The sequence below is a fragment of the Protopterus annectens genome, chromosome 17.part0 (genome assembly GCF_019279795.1).
Source record: "Protopterus annectens isolate FY-2018-M chromosome 17.part0, PAN1.0, whole genome shotgun sequence".
Lineage (NCBI taxonomy): Eukaryota > Metazoa > Chordata > Ceratodontiformes > Protopteridae > Protopterus > Protopterus annectens.
Window position 1 is genome coordinate 595,497,415 of NC_056751.1, and position 27,261 is coordinate 595,524,675.

At 43.5% G+C, this 27,261-nt stretch overlaps 1 protein-coding gene across 2 annotated transcripts in view; it reads right to left on the reverse strand.

Annotated features, from left to right (window-relative positions):
• TRIM28 (tripartite motif containing 28) overlaps positions 1-27,261 on the reverse strand; it is a 689,781-nt gene that overhangs the window by 616,302 nt on the left and 46,218 nt on the right. For both annotated transcript variants that reach the window (XM_044058953.1, XM_044058952.1), the window contains exons 4-8: positions 21,356-21,482; positions 20,017-20,133; positions 14,358-14,472; positions 3,212-3,358; positions 2,653-2,767 (exon numbers count right to left, since the gene is read on the reverse strand). In XM_044058953.1, coding sequence (XP_043914888.1) covers positions 2,653-2,767; positions 3,212-3,358; positions 14,358-14,472; positions 20,017-20,133; positions 21,356-21,482 — 621 coding nt within the window. The remainder of the gene's footprint in view (positions 1-2,652; positions 2,768-3,211; positions 3,359-14,357; positions 14,473-20,016; positions 20,134-21,355; positions 21,483-27,261) is intronic.

Here is a 27,261-nt window from a genome sequence, read left to right on the forward strand (position 1 = left end):
AGGACTGGAGACCCTTCTGACTCAGAGGTCTGTCTGAAGTGGACTCTTCAGGGGAGTCTGTTTCCTCTAACTTCTTCTGAGGGACCTCTGAGGGGTACTCTGGAGAGGTTTCAAAAGAAATGGATTTGCCTGGTGGGGCATCCTGGGACTTTGGGTCTCCATGCCTGGGATGACAGACACTGGTGCTCGGTGGGAAAAGCGTGCTAGGAGCAGAGGGTGGAGCCATCTGAGGTGACAGCACATGACCTCGAAAGCACCACAGCCCTGCTAGAGGAACCATAAGAACCCCCCCCCAAGCCAAGGCAGTGGGCTCAGAGGACAATGCAGGTGCCTGCACTGAAGCAGTGAGGGATAGATACAGGTCCAATAACTGGACTACACTCCTCCTTGGAGCAGACAGGTGAGCCCCGGCACCTAAACCCCTCAAAATCAGATTGAGCTGATGGAGGTCTGAGCCTTTGGGTCTGTAAATAACCCCTTTGCATGCAATGATTGAGCCATGGAAAAATTTAAGATTTCTCCAGTCTCCAAGATGGAGACTAATGGGAGGATTTGGAGGAACTCAGATTCCCTTCTAGAGACTCAGACAAGGTACCTTCAACAACCCCCCCCCCCCCAATCAGCTTCTCTCCCCATTAAAACCCTGAAGCTGAATGCATGGTAAAAACATGACTCTCGTAGGTGGACAGCACCCAAACTGTAAACAACTAGTGTACATCTGTTAAAGACATCTGGCTGCATTTGTCACATTGAGAGCTCAAACGCTTTTAATATCCTTATACATTCAAGAAAATCAAATAAGAAATCAATATCCTTATACATTCAAGAAAACCAAATAAGAAATCTAGCAAAAAGGCAACATTTTTTATGTCAACACACCAACCAAAAGGAAAATCACAAGAGAAGTCTCAACTAAAATGACAAACCTCTTAGAAAGAGGGAAGGAAAAGCCCTCCAAGTTCAATGGGCCAAAGGGAGCCCTTAACTCAAACGGACTACCCAACAATAAAGGAATAAGATGGAGACCCCAAATGATTTTAGGACTGGGATAAGGGCAAAACACAGGCATAGTGGTAGACTGCCAACAAAAAAGGAAAACCACAAAAATGAACCAGAAAGGGTCTACTACTTGTGTCTTTTCCCAGTTAAGGGTCACCACAGCGGATCACCTGTCAGCTCATGATTGGCAGTGGAGTTATGGTATCAAGTTGCCAGCCTGGCACTCAACCTTTCACAGAAGGCACACACACTCACCCTACAGCATGTCTTATGTGGGAGGAAACCTGAGCACCCAGAGAAAACCTATGTAACCACAGGGAGGACATGCACTCCACACAGAAGGTACCCCAGAACCTCTTGCTGTGAGGCGACAACACTAACTGCTGCACCACCTACTAAACAATTCTAAACCTATTTAGTAAGTAAATACAAAAAAAAAAACTCACTCAGGCCGAGTCCAGAGGAAGCACACAATTTTGTTTAGTGGCAAAGATCTATCTTCCCAGGGCATCACGGGATAGGGTATAGCCACTAGTCGGTGGAAGCTTGAGCTTTTGTATACAACTGCAAGTCAACAGATTCTCTGTTCTAAACCCAACCAGCAAAGAATGAAGGCGAGATAGGACACATTACCTTTGGTAAAGCAAAACCTTACATTCCAAAGATTGCATGGTACCACAGATTGCCAGCTCTTCAATCACATTCTGCCTATTCGAATTCAGCAGTCAGCTGCTACCCAAATGGAATTTTCTAAAAATATCTAAAGGTAGCTCCACTTAACTGTTGGAAGTGTGCACCCACTTGTGGCTTTACATATAATAAAATTATAAATTCATTTTGAGCATGGCTCTTTGGCAGCATTCTTAGGGCAATAACTTGGCCACATAGCTTCTTGCTCTTATTAATCCTTGAAGACCATGACTTGCTTGAAAGATAGGGTTGATCCTAAGGAATCAACCACCACTAACGTCTTGAACCAAAGACCATACAATAGAATTCTGCAGCTGATTTACACAAGCTCAGGTACTACACAAGATCTGAACAGATTAGCTTTGTCCTGTGTGTAGGCGATACACTTAAGCCCTTTCAAAATGGCTTTCCAGTTTGTGCTTTTTGCACTAAGCGCCCCTAGGGACTCGTGACAGCAGTATGCTAGGGCAGCAGGTTTCTTAAAAAGGTAGCCATTTCAGTATTCCATTTATAATAGTTTTCCAGCACAGATGTGTATTCTACAAGCAGGGTGCATGCATGCTACATAAGCTTTCCCCAAGGCGTGCAGATGGTTTTATAGTGCAGCAATGGACCAAGCTGCACAGCCATGAATATTTCACTGTCTGAATATGGAGGTGCAGGTTTAATACCACCTGAGAATGTAGCTCCACATTCATTATGCCACAGTACCACAGAGGCGGCCAAAAAGGATCCCATTATACAGGCTTGGGGAGCTAGGACCAAAACGCAACAGGGTCGGATAACGCTTAGTACAATTGCATACAAGGTTGTCTCAAAACCAGAGGCAAAGAAATGCAACAGAAAACGTACTTCTGAAATGAATAGGAATCTAAACGCTACAATGAACAATGAACACTGAACACCTCAAACCAGTGTCTCAGTTTAGGGATAATTTTCTGCTATCAGGAAAAATCAACTCACCAAATGATTCAGCCTGCTTGGCCCAGAACTCTGGATCCCACTGAAACTTTACTTCACCAAGAGGATCAACAGGATCTACCAAGGCCTTCAGATTTCTGTGTAGCTGGAAGTAAATCTGTTCAAAAAGTGAGATGCTATAAGTCTACAAAACAGCCAAAGAATCTAGTTAAAAATTAATTTCAGGCCAAAGTAGTAAATGGTATTTCTAAGCAACCTAGCCAGTGGCAGAAGTGCTGTAACACAATAATAAAGATATACTATCAGAATACACAGTCCTGCTCAACGTATACAAGTAAAACTTCTACAAATCTATAGGATTTCAAGAGTGTGTGTGGGCACACTGCTTCCAACTTGATTTCCTCACAAAGTCCTGCACATTCCATTTCACTACAATGCCCATACATATATATATATATATATATATATATATATATATATATATATATATATATATATATATATATATATATATATATATATATACACACATACACACACACACACATATATATACACACACGTTACAAAACCCACTACCATCCATTCTGAAGTGCCATACCAGTTTCCTGCACAGTAGCAGAGCCATGTTGTTGTCACTCCCCAACGCCCAGGATGCAAATCGCAGAATATGTTCGTGCTGACGCTGCAGTTTAGTCATTGCCCAATACTGGCGCTCCAGCTTCTCCTGCTGCTCCTCTGCCAATTTCTTAAAAAAAAAATAATTTCATTTTCAAAAGTTAAAATGCCTTCATCTAGCTGTAATGCAAACACTAGCAATTTTAGTGTTTAAAAAATGTACAATATTAAATGATTGTTGCACAATTTCCTGCATGCAAACATAGAACTGTAGTCAGGAACACTATGCAATATAAACCATAACATATATAGCCAGTCACCTTAAACCACACTTACTGTTTGCATACTAAGCAGAATCTGACCATTAAGACAAGCACATTTTGCCTGCCTATATGGTCACAACTAGCCTGAAGTTAGTCAAGGCAGTTTTGACACTGTGGGAGTTTTTCATATACTGGGAATATGCCAGCTATTCCTGTTTTAGAACAGATGTTACTTGCTGCTGCAGCCATACCCTTGGAAAGGCCCCTAGATCTATTGGTTGTTAGGTGGTAGACTCCTTGAAAAAGGTTGCAGAAAGGCCTTGCATTGAGAGCAATACCTCAATTTGTAAGGTATGTCAAACATGCAGTTAGAGGACCAAGTGGTAGCTTACTGTCTGGGGGGTCACCAACACTACAGTAACATTCTAGTAAGACTTTTTTTTTTAAGGAAACCTAAAGAAGAGTATAGAATAAGACAGCTGGACTGTGGAGACATATCCATACTGGCTAATGAAAGAAGACGTTAAAACACTTCACTTGGGAACTAAGAATCCTTGTGTTGTCAGCTTTTGAAAAATCTGATAGCTACACATTTGGTTTTTAAAGTTTGCATACTATACCTGAACTTGGCAAGAGAAATCTGGACAAAGCCAAAAATAATGGCAAAACAAAGGCCACAAGAGGGATCAATTTTATAAATTGCTTTTATAAACAAAGCAGCTACAACAGTATTTGTACTAGCATGCATTTCTTGAATATGAAGTCTGAAACTCAAGTTTTCATTAGTGACTTCAATCCTGAGGCAAGTGCCAGAGAAATCACAAATTTAAGACTAAACATTAGGTAAAAATCTGGACAGTTGAGAGGTTTTATACTTTAAGTGGTGATTGGAGCTTGCGTAAGGCTTCGGACACTGTCCTCAAGGGATCTCAGCAACTGTACATTTGGCTAGCATGGCTGATGCAACAGTAAGCAAAAAGTATTCTGAAGACTTGGACCTTTGGTGGAAATTGACCCAAGTCCCCCTGGAAGTGTAGTGAAGCAGAATGTGGAAAACATTTAGTAGTCTCAATATTTATGTGAGGCCAAGAGAGGTCTCTAGCAGAAGTGCAAAGCTAATATGAAGTATAGCTACCTACAGAAAGGACAAGACAAAAGGGATGCCTAAACAGAGTTTGTTTAATTTCAGCCCTCCCAATGTAAAACTCAAACTAGTGAACTCTTTTTGGGGGCTAAATTTCAGTAACTCTAGCAAGTGCACTGCCTAGACAAATGAAAGAAAACACACAAAGGTGACTAAAACTAGAAATACTTTTGCAGCTGTTCAGCAAAATGAAGATGAAGCTCCAGCTTTGGTAGATTACTTTTTTCCTCTGGGTTATTGGAAAGTAAAACGTACTTAAAGCAGTTTAAAATGAACACCAATGGAGTAAATCAACTCAAACCAAAGGCTGGAAAAAATGGAAGCATAAACAATCATGTGATCAAACAAAATCAGAAGTGGGGGAAAAAAAAAGAAGAGGCCCTCTTAAAGATGACTGCTCATGAAGAGACGTTTTAAAAAAAGATTTTCTGCTGCACTAGAGAATCTGGAAGAACAGGCTGTAGTAATTTTATTAACACAGGACTGGTATTACACAGGAGTGAACTGAAAGTGTATGCTCCAAACATGGCCATGAGAAAACCTAGACCTTCAATAGTAAAGACTGAACCCTACTAGCAGAGGTAGATTCTGACAAAACTGTGGCAGGATGACAAACTATTTGTGCAAATTTACTCACTGCACAACAGACAAGTAAATTTATTCCACTAATCGTGCAATGTTGAGAAGTTGCGAGACTCAAACTGCTGTACACTGCCATCTTCAGAATATTCGTTCCTGGAGGAAAGAAATCAGTGGATGCAGGACATGCTGATGAAATGCAAGTTAGTCAAACAAAACAAGTGAGCTGTGAAAGATTCTGCTTGTTCTGGTAATCTTAAGTAGGCACTGCAATGGAAGAAGTCAGTTTTGAAAGCGTAGGATACAAGAAAGTGATGCGCTTACTGGATTAAGGCTCTTTGCTTTATCTAGTAAGAAAAAACACTGGGCATAAAGTTCTCCTCTAACAAATACTTTTAGAAGCAAAACTTAGTGGTGTTCGTTCAATGGTTAGGAGATTGAAATAATTCAAATGTTCTTACGCTGGGAAAGAATAAAGACTAGACAAAACCAGAAAGCGCAGATGTCAGTTTTGGCATGGATAACCTTCCCTTTAGGTTAACCCAAGTCCGACTGCAGCTGCCAGATTTTGACAATTGTTCCTATTGGCAAGAATAAACTTAAATATTTGAAGATTTACAAGGTTGCGTTAAAGTTAGTGTATTTTTTCGTCTGAGGGCTTTCAATAGAACAAAAGCTTTGCAAGATGTGAGGCTAGGAACTATATAAAAAAGGTCAACCTGCCAAACGTTGCACTCATGTAACAAAAGCTGAAACTAGATCCTTAAAGATGTTACAAATAAAAGAGGTGGGAAAATTATCAGAAGGGTCGTTAAGTGTTAATGGTCTCTCATACAAAAGATTACTAAACTATTAAAAATGTACAGCATAAAAGCTGTACTACAGGAGAAGTGTTTTCAGGATGGTTAAGTGGAATACATTCTACAGAGGAAGACAGGAGTATTTAACTGCAAGAGAGGCTCAAATGTAGAGGATAAAAAAAATAACTAGATTTGTAGTACTAAGTGGCTACTGGAAAGGGAGATGTTACCATTTACATTCCACCTTGAACTACTATAAATGGAACTTAATTCTGGAAAAAGCAGCTTTCAGCAGGGAATATTACCTGTAGGTGGGGACTGGAATTTCATTTGTTGCAATGGTGTCTGGGGGGCAGAGAAGGGGAAAATTATAAAATGGAGGGTAGACAATTTGAAAATATGAAGATGTGAATTCAGTAGCTAGAGTTTGCAATTACTTATCCCCCCCCCCCCCAAGATAAAAAAGCTGGGCTAGGCTCTAGACAGAATTTTTCAATTTGATGCAACTTCGTATCAGCAAGTTAAAAATGCAGGATAAAAAAAAAGTAACACTTTCTCCACTTAACTGAAGAGGGGAAGAATGGGTAAGTAGAGTTTAAAAAAAACAGGGTGGAAAGATATGGTTAAGAAGCAACAAGAACTGATGCACTGGCAAGTGTTAAACACGGCCGAATAAGGGGAGTCTCAGGACAGCAGTATTACCTCAACAGGTAGCTTATTGGCCATGGGCAGTCCCCCCCCCCCCATCTTTCAACTTTAGTTTAAAGCCCGCATCTGCACTTGTTTCCCACCTTTCCTGTAGCTAGTCTAGTCCAGATACAGATTTGCTGTATCCAAGACTGTTTGTAAGCTTCAGAGCAGTGCCCAAGTCTGCTGCTCTAATTTTTCCCTTGGATCTGCTAGTTCTCTCCTATTTTTACTAGTTGTATAGTTTAGCACTTTACCAGACTTCTTGCAGCAATTACTGTAACCCACAAAAGTGGTAATCACTAATTCTACAAGGAAACAGCTCCAGTACTTAATGCCCTCCGAGCATGTCTAAATGCAAGTTCCTTGCGCTTTCTCCCATGAACTTTGTGAACTTTTGGCAGCCTGAGGCAATTTAGCAACTGCCTCATATACACTGAAGCCACACTCAGACTTGCGAAAGATGCACTTGTATATCCAAATTGGAAGCCATGCACTCTCCAGCCAAGACCGGAATAGCTGGTCAAGAGGGTAAAACACCACATGGAACACAGCCCTCCAGAACACACTAGCACTGCCTTCACATAAAAGCACAAACCACACCAACCTTCGCGGAGGCTCTCAAAAACCTACCCAGAGACCTCCAAGGGGGAAATGCACTCTACCACAACACTAATCACAAGACAACTCTCCCGAGTGTCGGTCTTTCTTTGCGTTTAACAATTTGAGTAGTCGGAGGATCCGACGGCATAATGTATGCAAAATCTGAGCCGAAAAACTGTTCAGCAAACTCCGACCGACGCCCAAGCGTTCGGTTGAAGGAAGCACAGGCTAAACAAGCTGCTACGTCGTGGTCTGGGCCTAAACAAGGTAAGCAGTAAGAGTGGAAATCTTTGAGGTATTTGTTTCCCACAAGTTAAACAGTTATTCACTTTTTCTGACATCGGCTGAGGCAAGAAAGAGTCCAACGGGGTTCTTAGCTTTTTAGAAGTCTTCGAAGTAGTATTCGGTAGTAGTAATCTCTGGATCTGACCGACCGGCACTTGCGAACAGCTTCTGCTTCGGGCGCCACGTGGCAAGAAAGACAGAGGAAAATGGCGTCGGCTGATGCCTTTATACCCGAAGACCAGCAGAGATTATGTCGGGTGAAGTGCGACACCAGCCGAGGCCAGACCCAGACTTTGGAATCCGGCCGACCGAAGGGCTGCCTGACGACAGGACAACCCATTTGTAAGGACTGCAGATGCATCCTTGAAGGACATCACACTAGTCATAGGTGACTTGATAGTGAGGCATACTGATAACACTTACCAGATTGAAGGCAACACTCACTAGATTGAAGGAAAGAGCAACAGTCAGCTGCCTGTCAGGTGCCAGATCTGCCACAACATGCACTCAGGTCCTTCAACAGGTACAAATACAGACCGTCATTGTACATGTGGGTGTGAATGACCTGAGATGTACCTCCCTGGACTACATGAGCTCTTGGATTATGTAGCCCAGGTGGGTATGACCCTAACCCTGAGAAGTATCCTACCATCACCCAGAATGATACTACAGTACAAGCAGAAAATTGATTCAAGTTCCTGGTGTCATTCTAAGGGGATCCAATATCTGCCTAGGATGACACGACTTAGATGTTTTGCAAGAGATGGCCTGCATCAGTCAGCCCTGGGCTTCCAGATACTGGCAAAGGTTCTTGCCATCTCTATAGTGCCTTTTTTTAGACTGTTCCAAAGGTAAATACCACCGTAACAGCTACAAACAAATGCAATAGGTTCATACTAGGCTATCTGCCCGAGGGCATTTACAAGCCTAGCCCATAGTTGTGGCTTACGCCACCCCTTTAGTATGGGGAACTATACCCATTATTTTGCTGTGCCTCTGTCGAGCAGTGACACTGAGGTAATCCCTAATCCCTGGGGTATATCTGCGATCTCCCATCCATTGGTCAAGATTTCTCTTGAACAAGGCCAGCGAGGTGCTCTGCCTCCATATAACGGGATTTTGTTCCACAGCATAGGGATTCTTTGGGTGATGAATCTATCCCTCCAGCACGTCCTGTTAATAGCCGTATCGAGGTTTAAGTCTCCCGCCCTTGTGGCTCTGACGGATCTAGATTTTTTGAGGTGAAGCATAGCATATTCATCAAATCTGGGTTTGACATGGCCTTGTATGTCAGGCAAAGGTCACCTCTGAGCAAGCGGTAAGTGACTGAATAGAGCTGGAGTTCTTTGTCGGGCAGCATAGGACAGATTTTTGAGACCCTTTATCCTTTTGGCGAGGAACTTTTGTGGCCTCTCCAGCTGCTGCAAGTGTCGGGTCAGATACATTCCGAATGGGGCATTGTACTCAATCATTGGTCTGATGAGTGATGAGTATAGGGAGAGTATGACCTCCCTTGATCTAGATGTGAATCCCTTCATAAGGTGGGCAATGTAGAAGGTTTTCCTAACTACTTTAGCTACATGGGTGTCGAATGACAGGCTGTCAACCTGGGTCCCCAGGTCCCTGATAACTTCTTCTGTGCTCAGTGGATTGCCACCTATATGGTAGCTAGGGGTAACCTTGTTTTTCCCGAAGGGTATGACTCTGCATTTTTTGGCATTTAACTTTAAGCCATGGCTCTGGCACCAGTTATCCGTTTCTGTGAGACCCTTCTGAAGGTTATCTGTGTCAGATGTGACTACGGCGCCCAGTTTGCAGTCATCTGCAAACTTTGTCAGCCATAACCCTCCTGTGTTTGCTTGTACTTCGGAAAAGTAGATGCCAAACAAGAGTGACAGAGCCCTGTGGGACACCACTTGTGACAGGCTTTGAGTCTGACATGGCGCCAGCAACTCTGACCCTGTGGGTTCTGTCACTCAGCCAGTTTGCAACCCATCTTGTGATGTATGGGTTAACATTTAAGCTGATGAGTTTTTCAATGATACCCGAGTGGGGTATTGTATCGAAAGCCTTCGCCAGATCGAGGTAGGCTGTATGGACTACCTTTCCTTCATCAATGGCTTTGGTGACAGTTTCGAAAAAAAAAGTCAACCAAGTTTAAAAGGCATGATCTGCCTTTGACAAAGCCAAACTGGGTTGGATCCAAAGTCTGCAAATTCCCTATGTCTTTATTTATGAGGTCCATTATGATACTCTCCATGGCTTGGCAGATAAGGCTTGTCAAGCTAATGGGCCGGTAATTTCCAGGGTCGGTGGAGGCACCGTCTTTGTGAAGTGGGACCACAGTCGCAGTGCGCCACTCCCTGGGTACGTATCCAGAGATGAGACTGATTAAACAGCTGTCCTAGCTGTGGGTTTAATTCCTCGTTGAGTTCGTGGAGCACACAGCCGGGGACACCATCAGGTCCCATGGATGCTGTGTTTTTTGCTTTGGAGAGAGCAGTTCTCACTTAGGCGTTAGAGATGTTTGGGGGGCTGCAGTAGTTTGGTATAGATATGTCTCCTTTTGGGGGGGGGGAGAAGTTTGCACTGAATCTGTCAGCCAGTATGTTGGCAATGTCAGACTATTGCAAGCTGGGAGCTATTATGAAGTCCAAGTGATGTTGACATACTACAGAAAGGCCTCGCTAAGAGACTGGTGTCAGAACCATAGCCTTCCTTTCCATGTCCGTAGTCCACTGAACACAAGGTGTTATATCTGGGAACACAGCTCGACAGAAACCTCTACCACCACATTGCCACGGTGGTCAGAAAAGCCCTATGTGGCACATTACTGCTTTGCATCCAGGAAGAGGCAATCATCCCCTCTACTCTTCTTAAGCCAATTAGAGTACAATGCCCCACTTGGCATGCACCTCACTACACGGCTGCAACTAACAGGCCACAAAACTAGAGGATCCTAAGCCTTAAAACACTTGTCCTATATGGACAACCCCCCCCCCCAACTATTCTGACTCTTGTCTCCTTCAATCTCTGCTTGACTTGAAACAAGTCCGATCCAGCTCTGTTAGAAATGCTACATCTAAAGAAATCCCAATCAGAAAGGGTTGTCGCCAGGCATAGGGAGACTAAGGAAAATGAGAGATCCATTAGAAGTACTAAAAACAGTGAGAAATTTTATGAAAATCTGTATGACATATGGAGATAGATGCAAATGGAAGTGTTTATAGAAAAATTAACTGCGTCAATGTTGGAAGATGAGGCTCAATTACAAATAGGAGAGGAGAAAAATGGTGTACAATTATGAAAGCCCCCAGAACAGATGGTATCCCTGTGAAGTCTGGCAGCTAGGTGGGAAAAACTGAAAATATCCAGAAAGTTTAAACAGTACTTTAAGAAAAAAAACATGGAAGAAAATAGTGGTGGCTGTAATACCCAAAGGAGGGTAAAAACCCATTAAAGACCTATTAGATCTAGCTAAAGGTGGCAGTGGAAAGGGATAATGAAACATGGAGAAGCTAGAGACAGACTGTGGATGCAGATACTTAAGGAAAATAACCACACAGATTGTAGTCTTAACTACAGCAACTCTGGAACGGAGAATGGAGATCCAACCAATAGGAATGACTGCAATTGGGGACAGACAATAGGCTGGAATTTACTGGAGAAAACCAGCAAAGTAACCAAGGTATTAGGAGCAAACGGAGGGAAAGGTAATACAAGAGGTCAAGAATTTGTATTTATAGGGAAGGACAGCTGCTGTGGTACAGTGGTTAGCATTGTTGCCTCACAGCAAGAGGTTCTCCGGTTAGATTCCCAGCTGGAGAGCCTTTGGTGCCGAGCCTGCATGTCCTCCCTGCGGAGAAGTCATTGTTGCCTCACAGCAAGAGGTTCTCCGGTTAGACTCCCAGCTGGAGAGCCTTTGGTGCAGAGCCTACATGTCCTCCCTGCGGAGAAGTCACTTTAAAGACATGCAGGTAGGTGCTTGTGCGTGCCTTCTGTGAAGGTTGGGTGCCACGCTGGCAACTCACTGTAAAAATCCACTGCCAGTGATCCGCTGTGGCAACCCCTAACTGGGAAAAGCCAAAAGACTGAGAAGGCAATCTCTATCCTGCAGTAATAGAAATAAACACCAAACTGGTACCAAAATAAATTTTACTGGTTATACCCTGTGGTGTCATGGAATTTTGGTGGAATTTTTCCATCTTTGGTGCGTTTATTTCAATTTCTATCCTGCAATCAAGGAGAGAGATCAAAGTACAGACAAAGCGAGAGGCGCATCTTAAGCATGAGATCAGCACTGCTAAGGTTTTTAGTAGAATCTAGAATACAAGCTGCTGTTAAATTCCAGCATACAATACGTTTCATATGCGGAGAATTGTATAAGAATTCACAGTGGGGGATACATGCGTCTCTATGCACAGTCTAACATTTAGAAATCTTTGCTTGAAGCGTTTACATAGGCATTTTTATACACCAAGTAGACTATGTGCCTCAGGCAGACAGCAAATGCTGGAGGTGACTGAAAAGGTAACTAGGAACATTTTCTGGGAGTGTAATGTGCTGGTAGACTTTAGACTGCACACCCAGTATTTGACAAGTCTGCAGCAAACGTTTAAGGACATGATTTTAGATGCAGAATCAGAACTGCATATACATAGTAATGCCTTGCCGATTCTAATTACATTTGCTGCCAAAAAAGGAAATTAGAAAATGGAAATCAGTCTAAACGAACTTAGTAACAGAAGAATGTGGGTACACGTAATCTATGTAGTGATGCAATGTTTGCAACTAAAACTACATCAATATGGTTTATCTTCATGTAAACAAATGCATGGCTGCCTACATCATAAAAGATTTTAAAATCAATCTTAAGGCAAGAGAACTGATGGAATCAAACCCTGTACCACAGGACTACAGCTCACAGCCTTAACTGCATCAATTTCCTGATTTTGAACCTGGGACATTTCACAAAGTGGTAAATCACACACCTAGAACAAGCTACAATCAGATTTAGTGCATTGGTTAACAGCCAAGTTTGGGGCCTCCCACTTGGCAGGTGAGAATTCTCCCAGTGAGCCACCAATGAAGCATTGCCCTCTTTCTACTCTGTATAAATGTTTAGATCAAAATGGTGCTATTGGAATTATCCCAAGTCATCATACTCAAGTGAAATTCCAAACAGTTTATAACCCATCAGAAAGGGCACTCAAGATGCCCAACAGACCCAACACCAATCCACTGGTTGTGGAACACTGTCTTTCCACTTAAGTTCATGGGTGTTAACTAAGCTAACCACCACAAGGGCCTTTTTAAACTTAGCCATGCATCCCAACTCTTAAAGGTAAATCAGAACTGGTCAAAAGCAGGGGCCTGGGAGATTAGCCATTTACAAGGTGCCAGTGTCCAGATAGGTGCCAAACCAGGGATGAATTTCCTGTTTTTCATCCCAATGTCCAGGTTACACTAAGGAGGAACTCTGCTTCACCTGGATGGGGAGCATGTTTCAGAGACAGGGTAATCTCTGGGATACATACCCCTCTCCAGCAGGGGGATCTCTGGGATACATAACACTCTCCAGCAGGTACTATTTGTATCACAGGCAAGGTTAGTTTTTAGAATGGGTAAAACTTGTGCTGTTTTGATGGACCTCCTGCATATCTGCAAAATGGGGTATGAATGCCCTGTAAGTCAGGCATACATCTCCAGTCAAGCACATGTAGGGGACAGAATACAGGGAGAGCGCCTAGAGGCAGTTATGCCTAGGACATTTTACTTAAGCCCTGTATTTTTAGCAAGGAACCTCTGGATATTCCAAATGCTGGATTATTAGTTAGGTCTGATGAATACCAAATATAGTGAAACAATTACTTCCTTGGACGCCATACCTTTAAGTTGAAAAAAAGGATAAAGGATTTCCTCACCAGCAAGCTAGGATTATGATGTGCCCCCAAGTCCCCGACTACTGGGTCAACTAGTGGGTGTGGTCAATACATAGTTAGCACATGTGGAGGACTTCCCGAAGGATACCATTATGCATTCCTTGGCAATTACTATTAATCCATGGCTCTGACACACGAGTTGTCAGTCAGCCCCATCCTGGAGCCTGTGTCCATGTGGGATTCAGTGACAGCTCCTAATTTGCAAACTGCAAATTTAGCCAGAGACCACAAGACACTGGCCCTAACCTGAGAAGTACATACCAAAAGGAGCTATCCAAACACTGATCCCCAAGGGACTTAAACTTACCATTTTGCTCTCATCCATTGCTTTGGGACCTTCTCAGTCATCCCAACAGGTTGAATACGTCCTTCACGAAACCAAACCAGGTTGGGTTCAGTATCTTACTTTATCACTACTGATTTTTTCCACAATTCTTTCAATGACTTTACAAGACTAGTGAGATTCATGGGTCTGTAGTTTCCAGGGTCTGTAGATAACCCACCTTTGTGCAGATGACAGTTGCTGTTCTCCATTCACGAGGCAAGAAGCCAGTCTGGAGGCCAATGTTAAATAGTAATTCCATATTGTCTGGGCCTACTGATGCAGTGTTCTTGGCCTTAGACAGCATTAAGGACATGTTTGATAGCAGGGGAGTTGTATTTTATGGCATTTCAGTCTGGAGTAGATGTCCCGCTCTCATTTTATACTACATACACCAGAATGTTCTGGTTTAGCCTTTTTCTTGTATGCCAATGACAGTTATGCAGACAAAGCTCAATTAAAATTGCATGACTACAAGAACTTCAGCCAATCTTCAGTCTTTACCTGAACACTGCTCAGCAACATTTTGCCCCTTCTATTCAGCTCCTTCATAATCTGCAAGATAGCCATTTTTATTTCCACATGGATCCTCTTCTGTATGTCGGTAACATCTCTGATGCTATGAAAAAGGACAACACAGAAAAAAAAAATTTAAATGCACTTCGGTAAGGAGTTTGTAGAAGTAAAACCTACTTAAAATTGTGACTTTTTAATTGAGTTAGGATAATTTAAAGTCTAAATCTGTACCAAAGGACATCTAAAGCCATTTCAGCCTCTTCTAAAAACAGGAGAGAAGACATTTCTGTATCCAGGACAGAAACTCCCAACAGGTACAATAAAGCTCTACATAATGTAAAAAGGGAGAAGCCCTGAACCAGTGGTATCAGAACTTACCTTGCTCATACAGCATTTACCGGGTGGTGCCAGTGATACTCTCCTACACTGTATTCTGGAGAGAAGTTCACATATGGGGATAACATGCACCTTACACACTTACCTGTTCAGTCCTCTGAAATGCCCCAAAGCCTGTTCCTCAAACCTACCATGGCATAAATTTGCGTCAAGGCTAAAGATCTCCAGGACAGGGATGAAGACCTCTAGCACAGACTACTAGGCTGTTAATAGGTAAAATGCACCAAGTCTCATCCCCCTAGAAGGCAGAAACTAGTACTGCTTTAAAAGTTGCAAGTAAACCAAAAGGGGATGATTAAAAAGTTATGTACTCACCATAAACGTTCCATCCGAGTAGCATGTCAGCAGCCTGTGGGTTTTGGATCAGATACAGAACAGAGCCTGCACCTTGCCAAGCTAAAGATCTGAACTCCAAGCTCTTCCCCTTACCCATACTACACTGCAACCTCCTTCCAATCCACAGATGGGGTTTGCCACCCACAACGTGACAACAACCTAAGAAACAAAAACCTGACCAGAATATATAAACTAGATTCATACTCAGGACACTGAGCCCAAAACAAACCACCAAGGTCTGGGGAAGGGAGGGAATGTTGCTGACAAATGAAGTCTAGATACTCAGCTGGAACATTAAGTTGAATACAACTACCTGAAGCAGTTAACTTCATTTGATCAACCTTCTCGGGAGGCCCTTAAGGAAGGGCATTCCAGAGCACTGTAGAGCCAAAAGAAACCCTTCTAGACACCATATCCAGTTTATGAGTTAAAAGAGAGAGAGGAAGACCAGGTAGCTACTGAACAAATGCCATCTGGACCAGAATGCAGCAGAAGTAGCCATAGAACGAGTAGAATGAGCATGAACCCTGTCTGGTTCTGGTAATCCATGTTCCTTGTATGCCTGTAAAATACAAAGATCCATCTAGCAAGTCACCTTTGAAACTGGTATCCCCAAAAAGTTTCAGCAAAGGAAACAAAGCTGATCAGACTTACGCTTTACTTGGGTCTAAACCCTTTTGTAACCGTCTGTGAACGTCCAGCAAATGAAGTTGGTATTCCCCTTTATTTTGAAAGTTAGGGAAAAACACAGATTAATAGATTGGATTAATGTTAAGAGTCTGAAGCAACTTTAGGAAGTAAAGGGTTAGTCCTTACACACCTTATCCTTATGAAAAAGGAGAAATGGGGAGTTTTGTACACAAGGCTTGAAGCTCCGACACTTCTGGCCGAAGTGATAGCCACCAGGAAAGCAGTCTTCCATGACAAGAATTTCAGATCAAGTGATGCTGTGGGTTTGAATGGAGGTGCAACTAAGGCCTGAAGAACCAAGGTCAAATCCCACGGAGGATGCTTAATAGGAGGTCTACTGAGCATATCCAGGTCTTCCCCCAGCAAGAACGGCAGGATGGATTGTAATGTAACAATCCGGAACTTCACCTTGGCAGACAGGTTCATAGTGGATAGGTCGAGAATCAGCCTCAAGTCCCCTGTTTTTCTGGCACCAAAAAGAACCTGGAATAGGTGTGCCTGATCCAGACTGGTCTGGGCACTGGCTGGATTGTTCCTTTGCCTAACAGCTTTTCTATTTCCAAAGCTGCCGCCTCCCTTTGAGTGGGTGGGACATCTGGGAGGCACCTTGTGGGATAGGAAGGGAATGGAATAATCTCTGGATATTATTCGAAGCACCCAGCAAGATGATGTTTTGGACTCCCAATGAGCTAGGTGCCTTGAAAAGTGCCCCCCCCCCCCGACTGCCTCCAGAGTGGAACAGTCAGACAACCCCTCAGGGCTGAGAAAGGTTCCTGTGACCCAAAGTTCTTCAGTCCCCCTCTGCCTCTGGGCTGGCGTCCACCTAGTCCCCCTATGCCTCTAGGGAAAAAGGAGTCCTAAGCATTTGGGGAATGTTGAGACCTGCAGAAGCACAACTTCTGCCCTTGCTGGTTCTTGGAGAAAAAAATCCAGATGGCAGACAAGTGTCTTCCAGTCCTTCTCACTCTGGACTAGCGTGTCAGTCTTCCCAAACTTGGTCGAACAGTCAAAAGGGGCATTCACAAAGGACGCCTTGAAAGGTTCTGAAAAATCGCAAAGCTAGAGCCAGGCATGACGCCTCATGGCAATACCAGACCTGGCCACCCTAGTGGCTCCCTCGGAGGCGTGAGTAAACGCATTGATGAATTTGTAACAGACTTAAGAGTGGCCATATGAGGTAATTACCATTTATCCTTGGCCAAAATGGACTCCAGGGGAGACTCTGCTTACTCAAGGTTGCGCTCAAGTGTAATCATGTGGGCCATATAGTGCAGTACCATTATGGCAAAGGTAGCCGATGCAAACATCTGCTTTTGAAGACTATCCATCACCCTAGACTCCTTGTCCGGAAGATGGACAATGGAACTTTCCTGGGCCAGTTTCTTTTTGGTGGCAGACGCCACCATGCCTTCAACTAGAGAACCTTTACTCCATGCAGGCTAGGAGGGCTCACTTTATCTGGCCTTTTTGGTATTGGCTCTACAGTGGGATTCCTTCCAAGCTCGGGGGGTAATGAGGTCCACCAGAGGATCAGCTGGGGGGGCACCCAAGAGGAAGACAGGCCTGCATCAAACACCTCTAGAAATACAGACTTGTCCAAGACAGACTTTTGGGCAGACCAGCCACCCCTCTGGGAGAGAATTTTCATTGCGTCTTCTTCGGGGGGGGGTGCGATCTGGGTGAGCATTCTCCTTCCTCCAAGTCGGTATCCTCAGTAAGGGACTCGGGGGAGTCCATGTGCCTCCTCTTGCACTGGCATTTGTGAGGGACCTCAGGGGGGCTCTCCAGGGAGGGCTCAATTCCTAATTCAATGGGAAGGCTCAATACCATTTCCTCAAAGGGAACCGCCTGGGGCATATCAGACACAGGCTGTCCGTCCCTAGGAGAGGAATGGATGACAGAAGACACTCAAATGCGAGGGGGCAGGGGTGGACTTCGGAAAAAGTGAGGGGTCGCAAACCTGAGTACACCCTCTCCAACAACGGAAGGCCAAAGGACAACCAGCTTCTCTGAAACTGCTAGGATGAGTAGCCATGCCCCTAAGATCCAACGAGGGGATCAGAACAGAGCCTGGAACAGTCGGACCCAGAAGGATGGTATGCCCAGACCACAAAAGGGGCTGACTGCACTCACCTCGGATCCGACACCCAGATCTCTGCTCGGAGAGCTCGGATCTGACGGACTTGAGGGCATGGCCAGCATAGAGGTTGGAGGAACCATCTGCACAAACCCCCTGACTCTGGGGCTCCTCAGATCCAGGGATGGATTGGAGAAAGAACTATCGGGGTGAACAGAGCCAAACTGCCTGCTCTGGCAGGAGGGGGAGCCAGCAACACTCCCATCTGCAATTGAGTTTACAAGAACCTAATCATCCGGTCCATGTCAGCTTCAGAGAGGCTCCTCGTGGATCTGGAGGACGCCAGACACTTGCTGGGAGGGCCGATGCAAGGATGTCCTCAAAGTGGGAAGCGCCTCCTCCAGCGAGAATAGTTTAGAATGGAGCAGAGGGGAAAGTGGCCAAGCAACTTTCAGGTGTAGAGAACACTTTAATCTCCTTCCTGGCCTCTCCACCACCCTGTTTTGAAGAGGAAGTGAGTCCTGGACGGAGTAGAGGGCCAGAAGCTTGTACAGCCACAGCTGTGGCTGAAGAGGAAAAAGTTGCTGGTTCTGCTGGAAAACGACCAGCCAGAATCAGCTTGGCCCTGCGATCCCGCAGGGACCGAGGGTTGAAGGCTGCACAGATTTTGCAGCCTGAGGTAAGGTGGGAAACCCCTAAACACACCATGCCACACACGTGTGACCATCGGCCAATGACAGCTTATGGCCACACGGTGCATTTGGTTGGCTTTTGAAACTGACAGCCACCCTACACAAAACAGGGCTAACTAGCCAAATGCGTGCACACATGCCAAAGGTGGCAAGGGGAGGCCTACACTAGTGGAAAAAAAAGGTTACAACTTTTATGGTAACCAGATGATTAATCAGGAAACAATCATTCACACACTAAAATTAAATTATAGTTTGAAAACCCCACTTTACCTGCCTGGAGCTCAAAGATCTCGTCTTGTGGAGTCGCGGCAAATGAGATCTGGGGATTGAAGGAGGTTGCAGTGTAGTATGGGCAAGGAGAGGAGCTTCCACTCTACTACAGGAAAGCAGAACCGTCTGCATGTACATTTTGGTTCAATCCTAAAACTATAACCAATTGTGCTTCAAACAGTAACCTCATGCAAAATGTTGCCCCTTCCTCACCAGGTATATGCAGAAAAATTTGCCTGGGAAAAATAAGGCGAGAGACTATCACTCCAAGACTAGTGTTCAAGGCGATTGTAAGACTTCCTAGCAGTTCAGTAATAAGCAAAAGAAACAATGTGCCACGGCAAAAGGGAAGGAAAATAACTTAATATCAAAGCTATGATGTGCAAAACTCCCAAGTGATAAAATTTCACTTTTGTAAATTTTTGCATTTCTCATCATTTTACAATTTTAAGCTAGATTAGTCTTGAAAGTTACTGAAAAACCTGCAGAAACAAAACTGAAGGTGGAATGGATAAATACAAAATAAATGCATTACAAGAGGGGACATTGACTAACCTGCCTTGACATTTTAAGTGAACTACCCAGTAGTTTCTTGGGCACAGATGTTCAGAACTCAGAGGACAGTAGGCACAACTAAACAAGTGAGACGAGGCAGTTACTTTTATAGAGATGAGACACAAATCAAGGTCCTTTAATATTTAGTGGTACCCAGCTGCCTAAAAGTAATGAAGTACTCCTCTTGCAGGGATTTGGGGGTATATATGGTAAAATGTGCTTGTTTGAATTGCATACAGAGGTATTTCCATTACCAGTTCCTCCATTTCTTTTCAGGAAACCTATGCCACCACTGCACTACGGAAGATTTTCATGAAGAGGAATAGTCGACCAGACCAAGGATTGTTAAAGGAACCTGAAAAACATTAATGTTGGGAAAAAACAGAACTGCACTTTCAAGTTAATAGTGCAGTGCAAAGCCAGAAGAGTAAAAGTAAAACAAGGGCAGGAGATACTGGAAGAACCAACTGCATTAAGTGATTCCTATCACCTTTATTCAGGTACAGAACAGCCAACAACCAATCCTAAAGATATCTTAGCAATTCTCTGCTTTACAATATGGCACTTTATCCTCAAGGCAATATAGTACAAGTAATGGTTAAACTGAAATTGTAAACACTGCTTTACGTACGTGTTACGGACTTCCTTTGCAGATTTCTGAAGATTGGTATTCTTGTCCCCCAATCGAGTGGTCAGTGCGCCCAAAACTTTCCTTTGATTTCTTATAGCATCATCCAAAAACTGATACCTAGTGGTTTCCCCATCAGAAAAGGAAAAGATTGACATCAAATTCAAAACAGCAAATACATTACACACAATTAGACTTAAGTCAAGTTACCAACTTAGAACTTGAAAATGTTTAGTTGGACCCAGAAGTCTCACCTTGTGATATCCAACCAACAGGTGCTCTCACTTGAGGGAGGAACAGGAGACCTACATCTTAAAAATATAACTATGGTGGGACGACCTGACCAAAGGTCAGACACTACCTTTAAGTATAGCAAAGAAATGGGAGGTGGAATCAACTTTAGAAAGTAGCATACCTTTAAGGGTGTACAACCACAGACCTTTCCCCGGCAAAAACATAGCAAGAATGTCTACCATGGCCTGGAATGGGGCTCCAAGAAGTTGCTTGGTCAACAGTTTATGCCCCTCACCCAAGCAGACATACAAGCTCATGTATGGCCACCTTCACATGCTTGTAAGACACCACAGCAAAATGGGAGTCCAAGTGTACCTGCTGCTGTGTTCTGAAAGTTCCTTACAAAACTACCACAAGGTTGCTGGGGCAAAAAAAATTTTGAAGTGGCACTGGCCATCAACCTTTCTACCAGGCAGTCACAGCTTCTCAAAATTGAAGCACACAAGGTGACATGGTTTTAATTCAAGGCAGTCTTAAAAGATAACTATTCTATGAAAACTCAGTTCGGTTTAAAATTACTCTAACGAATAAGCATTAAACACTAGCATGCTAGACCAGGCTTCTACAGCATAACTTTCCAGAAGTAAAATTGTAATTCTGTAGACAACCATCATCTACTAACACAACAAAATCAATCAAGAGTAGATTTTTTGTAGTATGCAATCAATATTTTGAGGAACTAGTTATCAAAGCAAACCATAGAGAGTTTTGTCCTACAGCTGGGAATTCTACTCAGTCACTGAGGCAGCAACTGCCATCTACTGCCTGCAGCATTGCAAACAAGCATAGTTGGCACCTAGTCCCAGCTACCATGGAAAACTACCCGAAAGCTTATGAAGGTTGGATACCACACCCAAACTGGACTGTTGTCCAAACATACCACTAAATAAGGCACTGCCATGAACAGTATAGCCCAAACTGAGACTGTGCCAAAAAAGTTTTAAAGATGCAAGAAAAGAGCAACTTGCAGCTTCCCAACCACACTGAACTCCACAGCTGTCACACTAGAAATTGCTTATGAAACCTCAGAAAGCCATTCCACACTTACTGATGGTCCTTGTGAGAATGCAGCTGGCAGTCCCTACAGGTTACCGTTTCACACGTTTCACAGAAAAGTTTCAATGGTTCTTGCTTGTGGACCGAACAGTAGAGGACATTCTCACCAGTATTAACCCCTAAAACAGAAAGAAACCCAATTAAAAAACAACTCCAAAAAACACTGATGCTGCACCAGATCTAGAAATCCCCCACAAGACTAGAGATACCAGACCAGCTTTAAAAATTGTTACATTTAAGACAATCCCAGCATGCAGGTAAATTGCACATGCAGTGATTACATGGTTTTCTTGAACTCTCCAAAAGCAGCACAAGCAGCATGTACCTTCATAAGTCGACATCCAGAAAACACCATTGCCAAGTGACTTGTGAGGGAGAACAGCATAGTCCAGAAACAAATCAAGTGGGTTACAGTGCGGACAGACCCCAAAAACAAAATTTGGGTCTTCCAGCTGGTTACAGGAATATGACCAGACCGTGGGGAGTCTATAGGGAAAATTAGAAAAAGGAATAGCTGAGAACAACTACACCCTTAAAACCAGTTTTCCATTCTCAATTCTTCTACAGAATTACCCTTGTGTTCCTCCTCGAAATTAGTCCTCTTCCTCAGCGCACATCATAGAATACTTTCTTTGGTAAGGCAAAAACAGTGAGTAGGGGGCACTGATCACATCAGAGTGGCCCTCGGCAAAATAGATTCCTATAGAGTGCACCGCATACTGGAAAGGACAATCCTGTTCAGACTAAATTTACAACTTATTACTTCACAGCTGCACTTTTCTGTAGTCTGAAGCTGAAGTTATTACAGTGTAAAGCAGGTTAGTGTTACATTTTTAATGTTCATGCAAAAAAGTGGACATGTGCAAGAGTCACTGCAGAGAATTTCTAAAACTACCCTCAAAAGCTAGTAGACCTAAAGTGACTCAAGGCAAGGGCATATGGGCAAAAAGCAGTTTACCCAACAAATGTTGGAATGCCTGCCCCCATGATATCCAGCCTTTTGGTAGGAGTTTTCCAACTGTCTTTACTTATTCCAATGATGCAGGAAAACATTTGGACAGAGTCATGCAGTCGGCAAAGGACGAAACGAGTCAGTGGAATAAAAGCAGAAAATGCTAGCGATCGTACTAGTGCAAGAGGTAGAGGCTAAACTAGATACTTTTACAAACTGAGATGTGGAGGGAAAGATGCAAGAGATGCCAGCTGTCCCCATACTACTGTATTAATGGCACTCAAGGGGCCACTGCGCAATACCCAATTTCCAGAACAGATACAAAGTGGAATCTGAAAAGTATCAGATCTATGCCCTCTCAATCAGTAGTCCCATCTGCATGCTGGTCAGAGTCACCAGGAGACAGCAAAAAATATTAGGCTGGTATACACACCAGTAAGGCCTGCAAGTATCAAAACAGAAGTGAACACGGATTCAAACAATCCGTGATTTCAAAGATAGTCCAAGGTGCTTTTACATACCGCTCACTGATTAATCTGTTAAGGAAATACCTTGCTAGGGCAACAGGGCCACACTTAAATTGACAATCTTCAAGGTGGCTGCAAGTTGTCAGGACAGTTTACCACTGCTCTTGCTTGCCAAGAACACATTGAAAGGAATACTGATTCCAAGGTTTGGATGACCTCTGGAAGCTGCCAATTCCTCTGCATCTTACCAGTTCTGATACTCTTAACCAAAGCAACTTGCACTCTAGGACCAGAAAGCAGTTTTTGACTTGAAATTTCAACTGAGTACTAAGAAAGTGTGATTAGTCTGAGGAATACCAAAACGGACATGCAGCCTGCAATGGCTGTCCTGTCCATACAGGAAATCAGATTGGGGACACAAGGAACTTGCAGAATCCACCAGTTCCTCCAGTTAATCTGTAGAAATGTTGGTGTCCGGACAGACTGTAATGCTCCAATTTGCAGCCATGGACTTGCAAGTTAGGATATCCCTGTACAGCCTACATGAAACCAGGCCTGATAGTTTGTCTCTAAAGTTGAGCATAACTGGTAAGCCTCCATATTACCAACAGGAGGACTTCACTGCACTGCCTCCATGTTGCAAGGAACAGCTCGACAGGTACTACCAATCTTTCCTATTCTAATCAGAAAACAAGCATTCCTGTTTCTAAATGCCTCAGTTTTAGATAGGTTCATAGATTAGTACTAGGCTAACTGCCCTTTTGTGCAGTTTGAAGCCTAGCCAGTTACCCCATGTGAGAATCAAACCCTGCACCTTGTGTCTTTAAAGGTAAATACCTAACCCGTTATGTCATCCTCCCACCCCCAATGGTCTATGATTTGCAATAGAAAGTATAATGGGAAGACATGTTGGATTAACTAGCCACCTGTGAACACCATGTTCATAGCCAATAAAACCCCACTTAAGAGAAATACCAGCCACAGTAAAGATGGCTACATGACAGCTATCAAGATATTACACAGGCCTACATAACCCATCTGTCCAATGGACAAGTACAGCTGAATACAGGCTGGCTCTTCAACTCTTGCTTTACCTATGGGAACAGATGCACCCTCAATTACGGCATGAAGTGGTGGCAGATAAAGGGGGAAAGGGACACCTAAAAAGCCTCAGCCATGAAGGTGTTCTAGAATCAAATAAAAACCACCCCCCCTCAAAAAAAAAAAAAAGCAGTCAAGTTTTCTGGCTTGCCCCCCCCCCCAATGAACAGGTTTACTCAACTTGGATAAGAAAAACTAGGCCAGAATTTACTTTGGGAAAAGAACAAAGTAAATAATTCCATCCCAAATTATTTTTTTGCAATGGTCAAATTTGCTGCAAGCATATTTTGCCAATGAAACTGCAAGACAGGCCCTTCAGTAATCCTTTGGATAATGTCCCACTGGCCAACTTATCCAGCAACAAAATCGTAAAGGAGTGCACCCAGAAAGCACAAGTACAATTTTATTACAAACGCGTTTGCATTCACTGCAGTAATTGTCGACACTTGCCAGACACTGCTGCTCCTGCACCAGAACCCCAGTACCAAATATGTTCTGGACTATGCTGTTCTCCCTCACAAGCCAGAAAACAGATTGCACTTCCCATCCCCTAAAGGCTGGGCAGACCCAATTCTACCTGCTGTAACCTGCATTAGGGACCACCACAGACTTATTCCAATAGTCTGTTCTTGCCAAGCTGCCTCCAGAGATGTAAGCCACGACCATAGCACAACCTGCCCAAATGGCATATACACCCCCAAGATATGGCAGCACAGCAATATCCTCAAAATTGGTTTCAGTGCTACTTGTGATATGTGCCTTTAAGATTAGCAGAAGGCAGGAAAATTCACCCCTCCCAACTACATAGAACAGGAAAAGGAAGTTAATGCACCTGCGATCACTCACTACTATAGCAGACCCAGAGCGGAACTAGCAGACCCTGTCAAAGTGTTATACGCCCTATAAAATGGCTACAGCTATACTGCCAAGACAGCATACTAAAAAGACAAATGACCAGGCAGCTATACACCCCCCCCAGATGGGGTCTGCACCCAAAGGCCCGCAGTTCTGAAGCCTTTACAAAGTCACTACAAGTATTTCCTGACAGTGGTACCTTGTGTAAAGCACAGCTAGGGCCCAACAGTGATTTTAAAAAAGGTAGGACCCTCGAGGAACTGCTTTACAGTCTACCAATACAGGAACAGCAAAACTGATGCATGGACCTTCAACAAGGCATACCACCATCAATATACAAAAGGTATGAAATTTGGAAATTACAACTTTATTTTGGTCCAGTTTCCACAAGGAAAGCTAGTTTTGCTACATTTAAATGTTTGGTTCCTACACACAGTGTTGTCAAAGTTCTAGGAAAACACATGCTTGAAAGAGTTGGTATAAAGGTCAAGGTGCTCAACTCGGACAAAAGGTAAAATTCTCACCTTTGCAAGGAACATTGACTAGGCCTAAATAACAATCAACTAGCCAGTTTACCCAACGGTTGGCGTGATTCAGGTGTTTACCTTCCAGACACAAGGTACAGGGTTTGACACTCACATGGGATAATTGGCTAGGCTTAAAATGGCTCACAAAGACAGTTAGCCTAGTACTAATCTAAGATACCATTTCAGCCTTCAGATTAGGGTGAGCAAGCAACCCAGTGTCAAGAAATTTATGCCTGAGGCACCGGTACAGAACATTCCCTGCTACAAATCAGAAAGTTAAAAACGGAGGCAAGGGCAAGGAACAAGGGCTACTGCAGCTGTGATTATGGCAACTTTACTTATGCAACTGCACATCTGTAGCTAAGACTACTGTAGCAGTGACATTAGTCTTAGCTATATGGAAAATTACCCTGACTTACTACATAATTTCTAAAAGAGAACCACTGCTGACTGGGCCAGAAAGTCACCACAATGATTTTGGGCCAGAAAGTCACCACAATGATTTTGGAGATTCCTTCCGTATCTTAAGTAACCTGGTTACAGGAAAGGGTGGAAAAGCACACAGGAATACATTGTCCATGACAGGCGGCCTTTGTCTTCTTGGGAGTCCTGTCAGCTGATCAAGGCGGCAAAATGGGACATGAACTCTAGGAGAAAACTTGTGCTCCTTCACCTTGCTGTCCAGATTCAGAATCTCTCTTAGGAAGAGAGATCACTTACAAGAATCGCCTTACAACGATCAACAGCCTGAATTAAGAGTAAGACCCAAGTAAAACTACTCGCGCTTAAACAAGTAGCAAATATCTTTTTGGCAGGAAAGTGGTGCCAACAGTAGAATTAATGTTAGCAGAAGCCTCCACAAAGAAGGGGATAATATTCTGAACAGGGAAGCGCTCTCACTTACCACTGAGGTAACCCCAACAACCACAAAGAATGTGAATAACTGGTGGCTGTAGGCATTACACCAGAGGGATCTTAAATTGTCCGAGAACAAGCTGTGGCCAGTTACCCACATGCAGCAGTGGTAAGCAAAAAAGGTGGTTCTTTCCCCAGGAAAAACCAGCAGCAAAAGCAGGTAAAAACATGTAAAAATAATAAAAAAGTTACAGTAAGAGCACCATTGCCAACCACAGAAATGTTTTTCAAACCTTTTAAACTGACAGGAAAATAGTGCCCCTACTTTAAATATCCATTAAAACATATAGCAAACTGACAGGTGGTACTCAAAAGAACTTCTGCCTGGCAAAACACAAGGTGAAAAGTAAACAGGAGTGTACATGTGAAAGGAGAGGCTGCATGAGATCAGCATCTGTTAAAGATCACATCACTGTAAAGATCAGGATATGCAAGAGTGTTACCAATCTGGTTTGAAGACTACGAAAGCTATAAAGGTGCAAGGTTACACAAGTTTCCTCCTCCATGTTGTCTTGGATGCATGGCTGTAGCCCGAAGTACATTGAGTATCCCTACTGCATTACCAATGGGCTATTACCTACTGGTCAGTCTACAACATCGCTGTTCTAAATTCTCCTACAGAAACCAACAAGAACGTCAGGATAAATGAAGACCTCAGCAATCCTTCCTCATGTACAAAGATAGGGCTTCAGATTCTGGTAAATACAGATCCACAAGCCTAACCAGTCACCTGTAAAATAAGGATTATGAAATTAAGGACACAACCCTACCCAATTTGGATTTGTCAAGAGTGTATAGATTAAGGGCAGGTCCTGCCTACTTAAACTGATAAATCTTTGGAGAGTGAAGCAATGAACAGAAAAAAACTTAAACTTGCATATCTAGACGTCACAAAAAGCAATGAACGTTCCACAGACTACAACTCACTGGATAGCAAACTGGCTAACAAATGGTACCCAGAAGACTGGGGTGGGCTCAGTAGCAGTGCATTACAAGGTTCAGCCCTTGGGCATTTAACTTCCTATGAGAGCCAATGTTAAGGGTGCCAAGTGTAGTAAAGGGCCCAAACGGCACAGCAGCT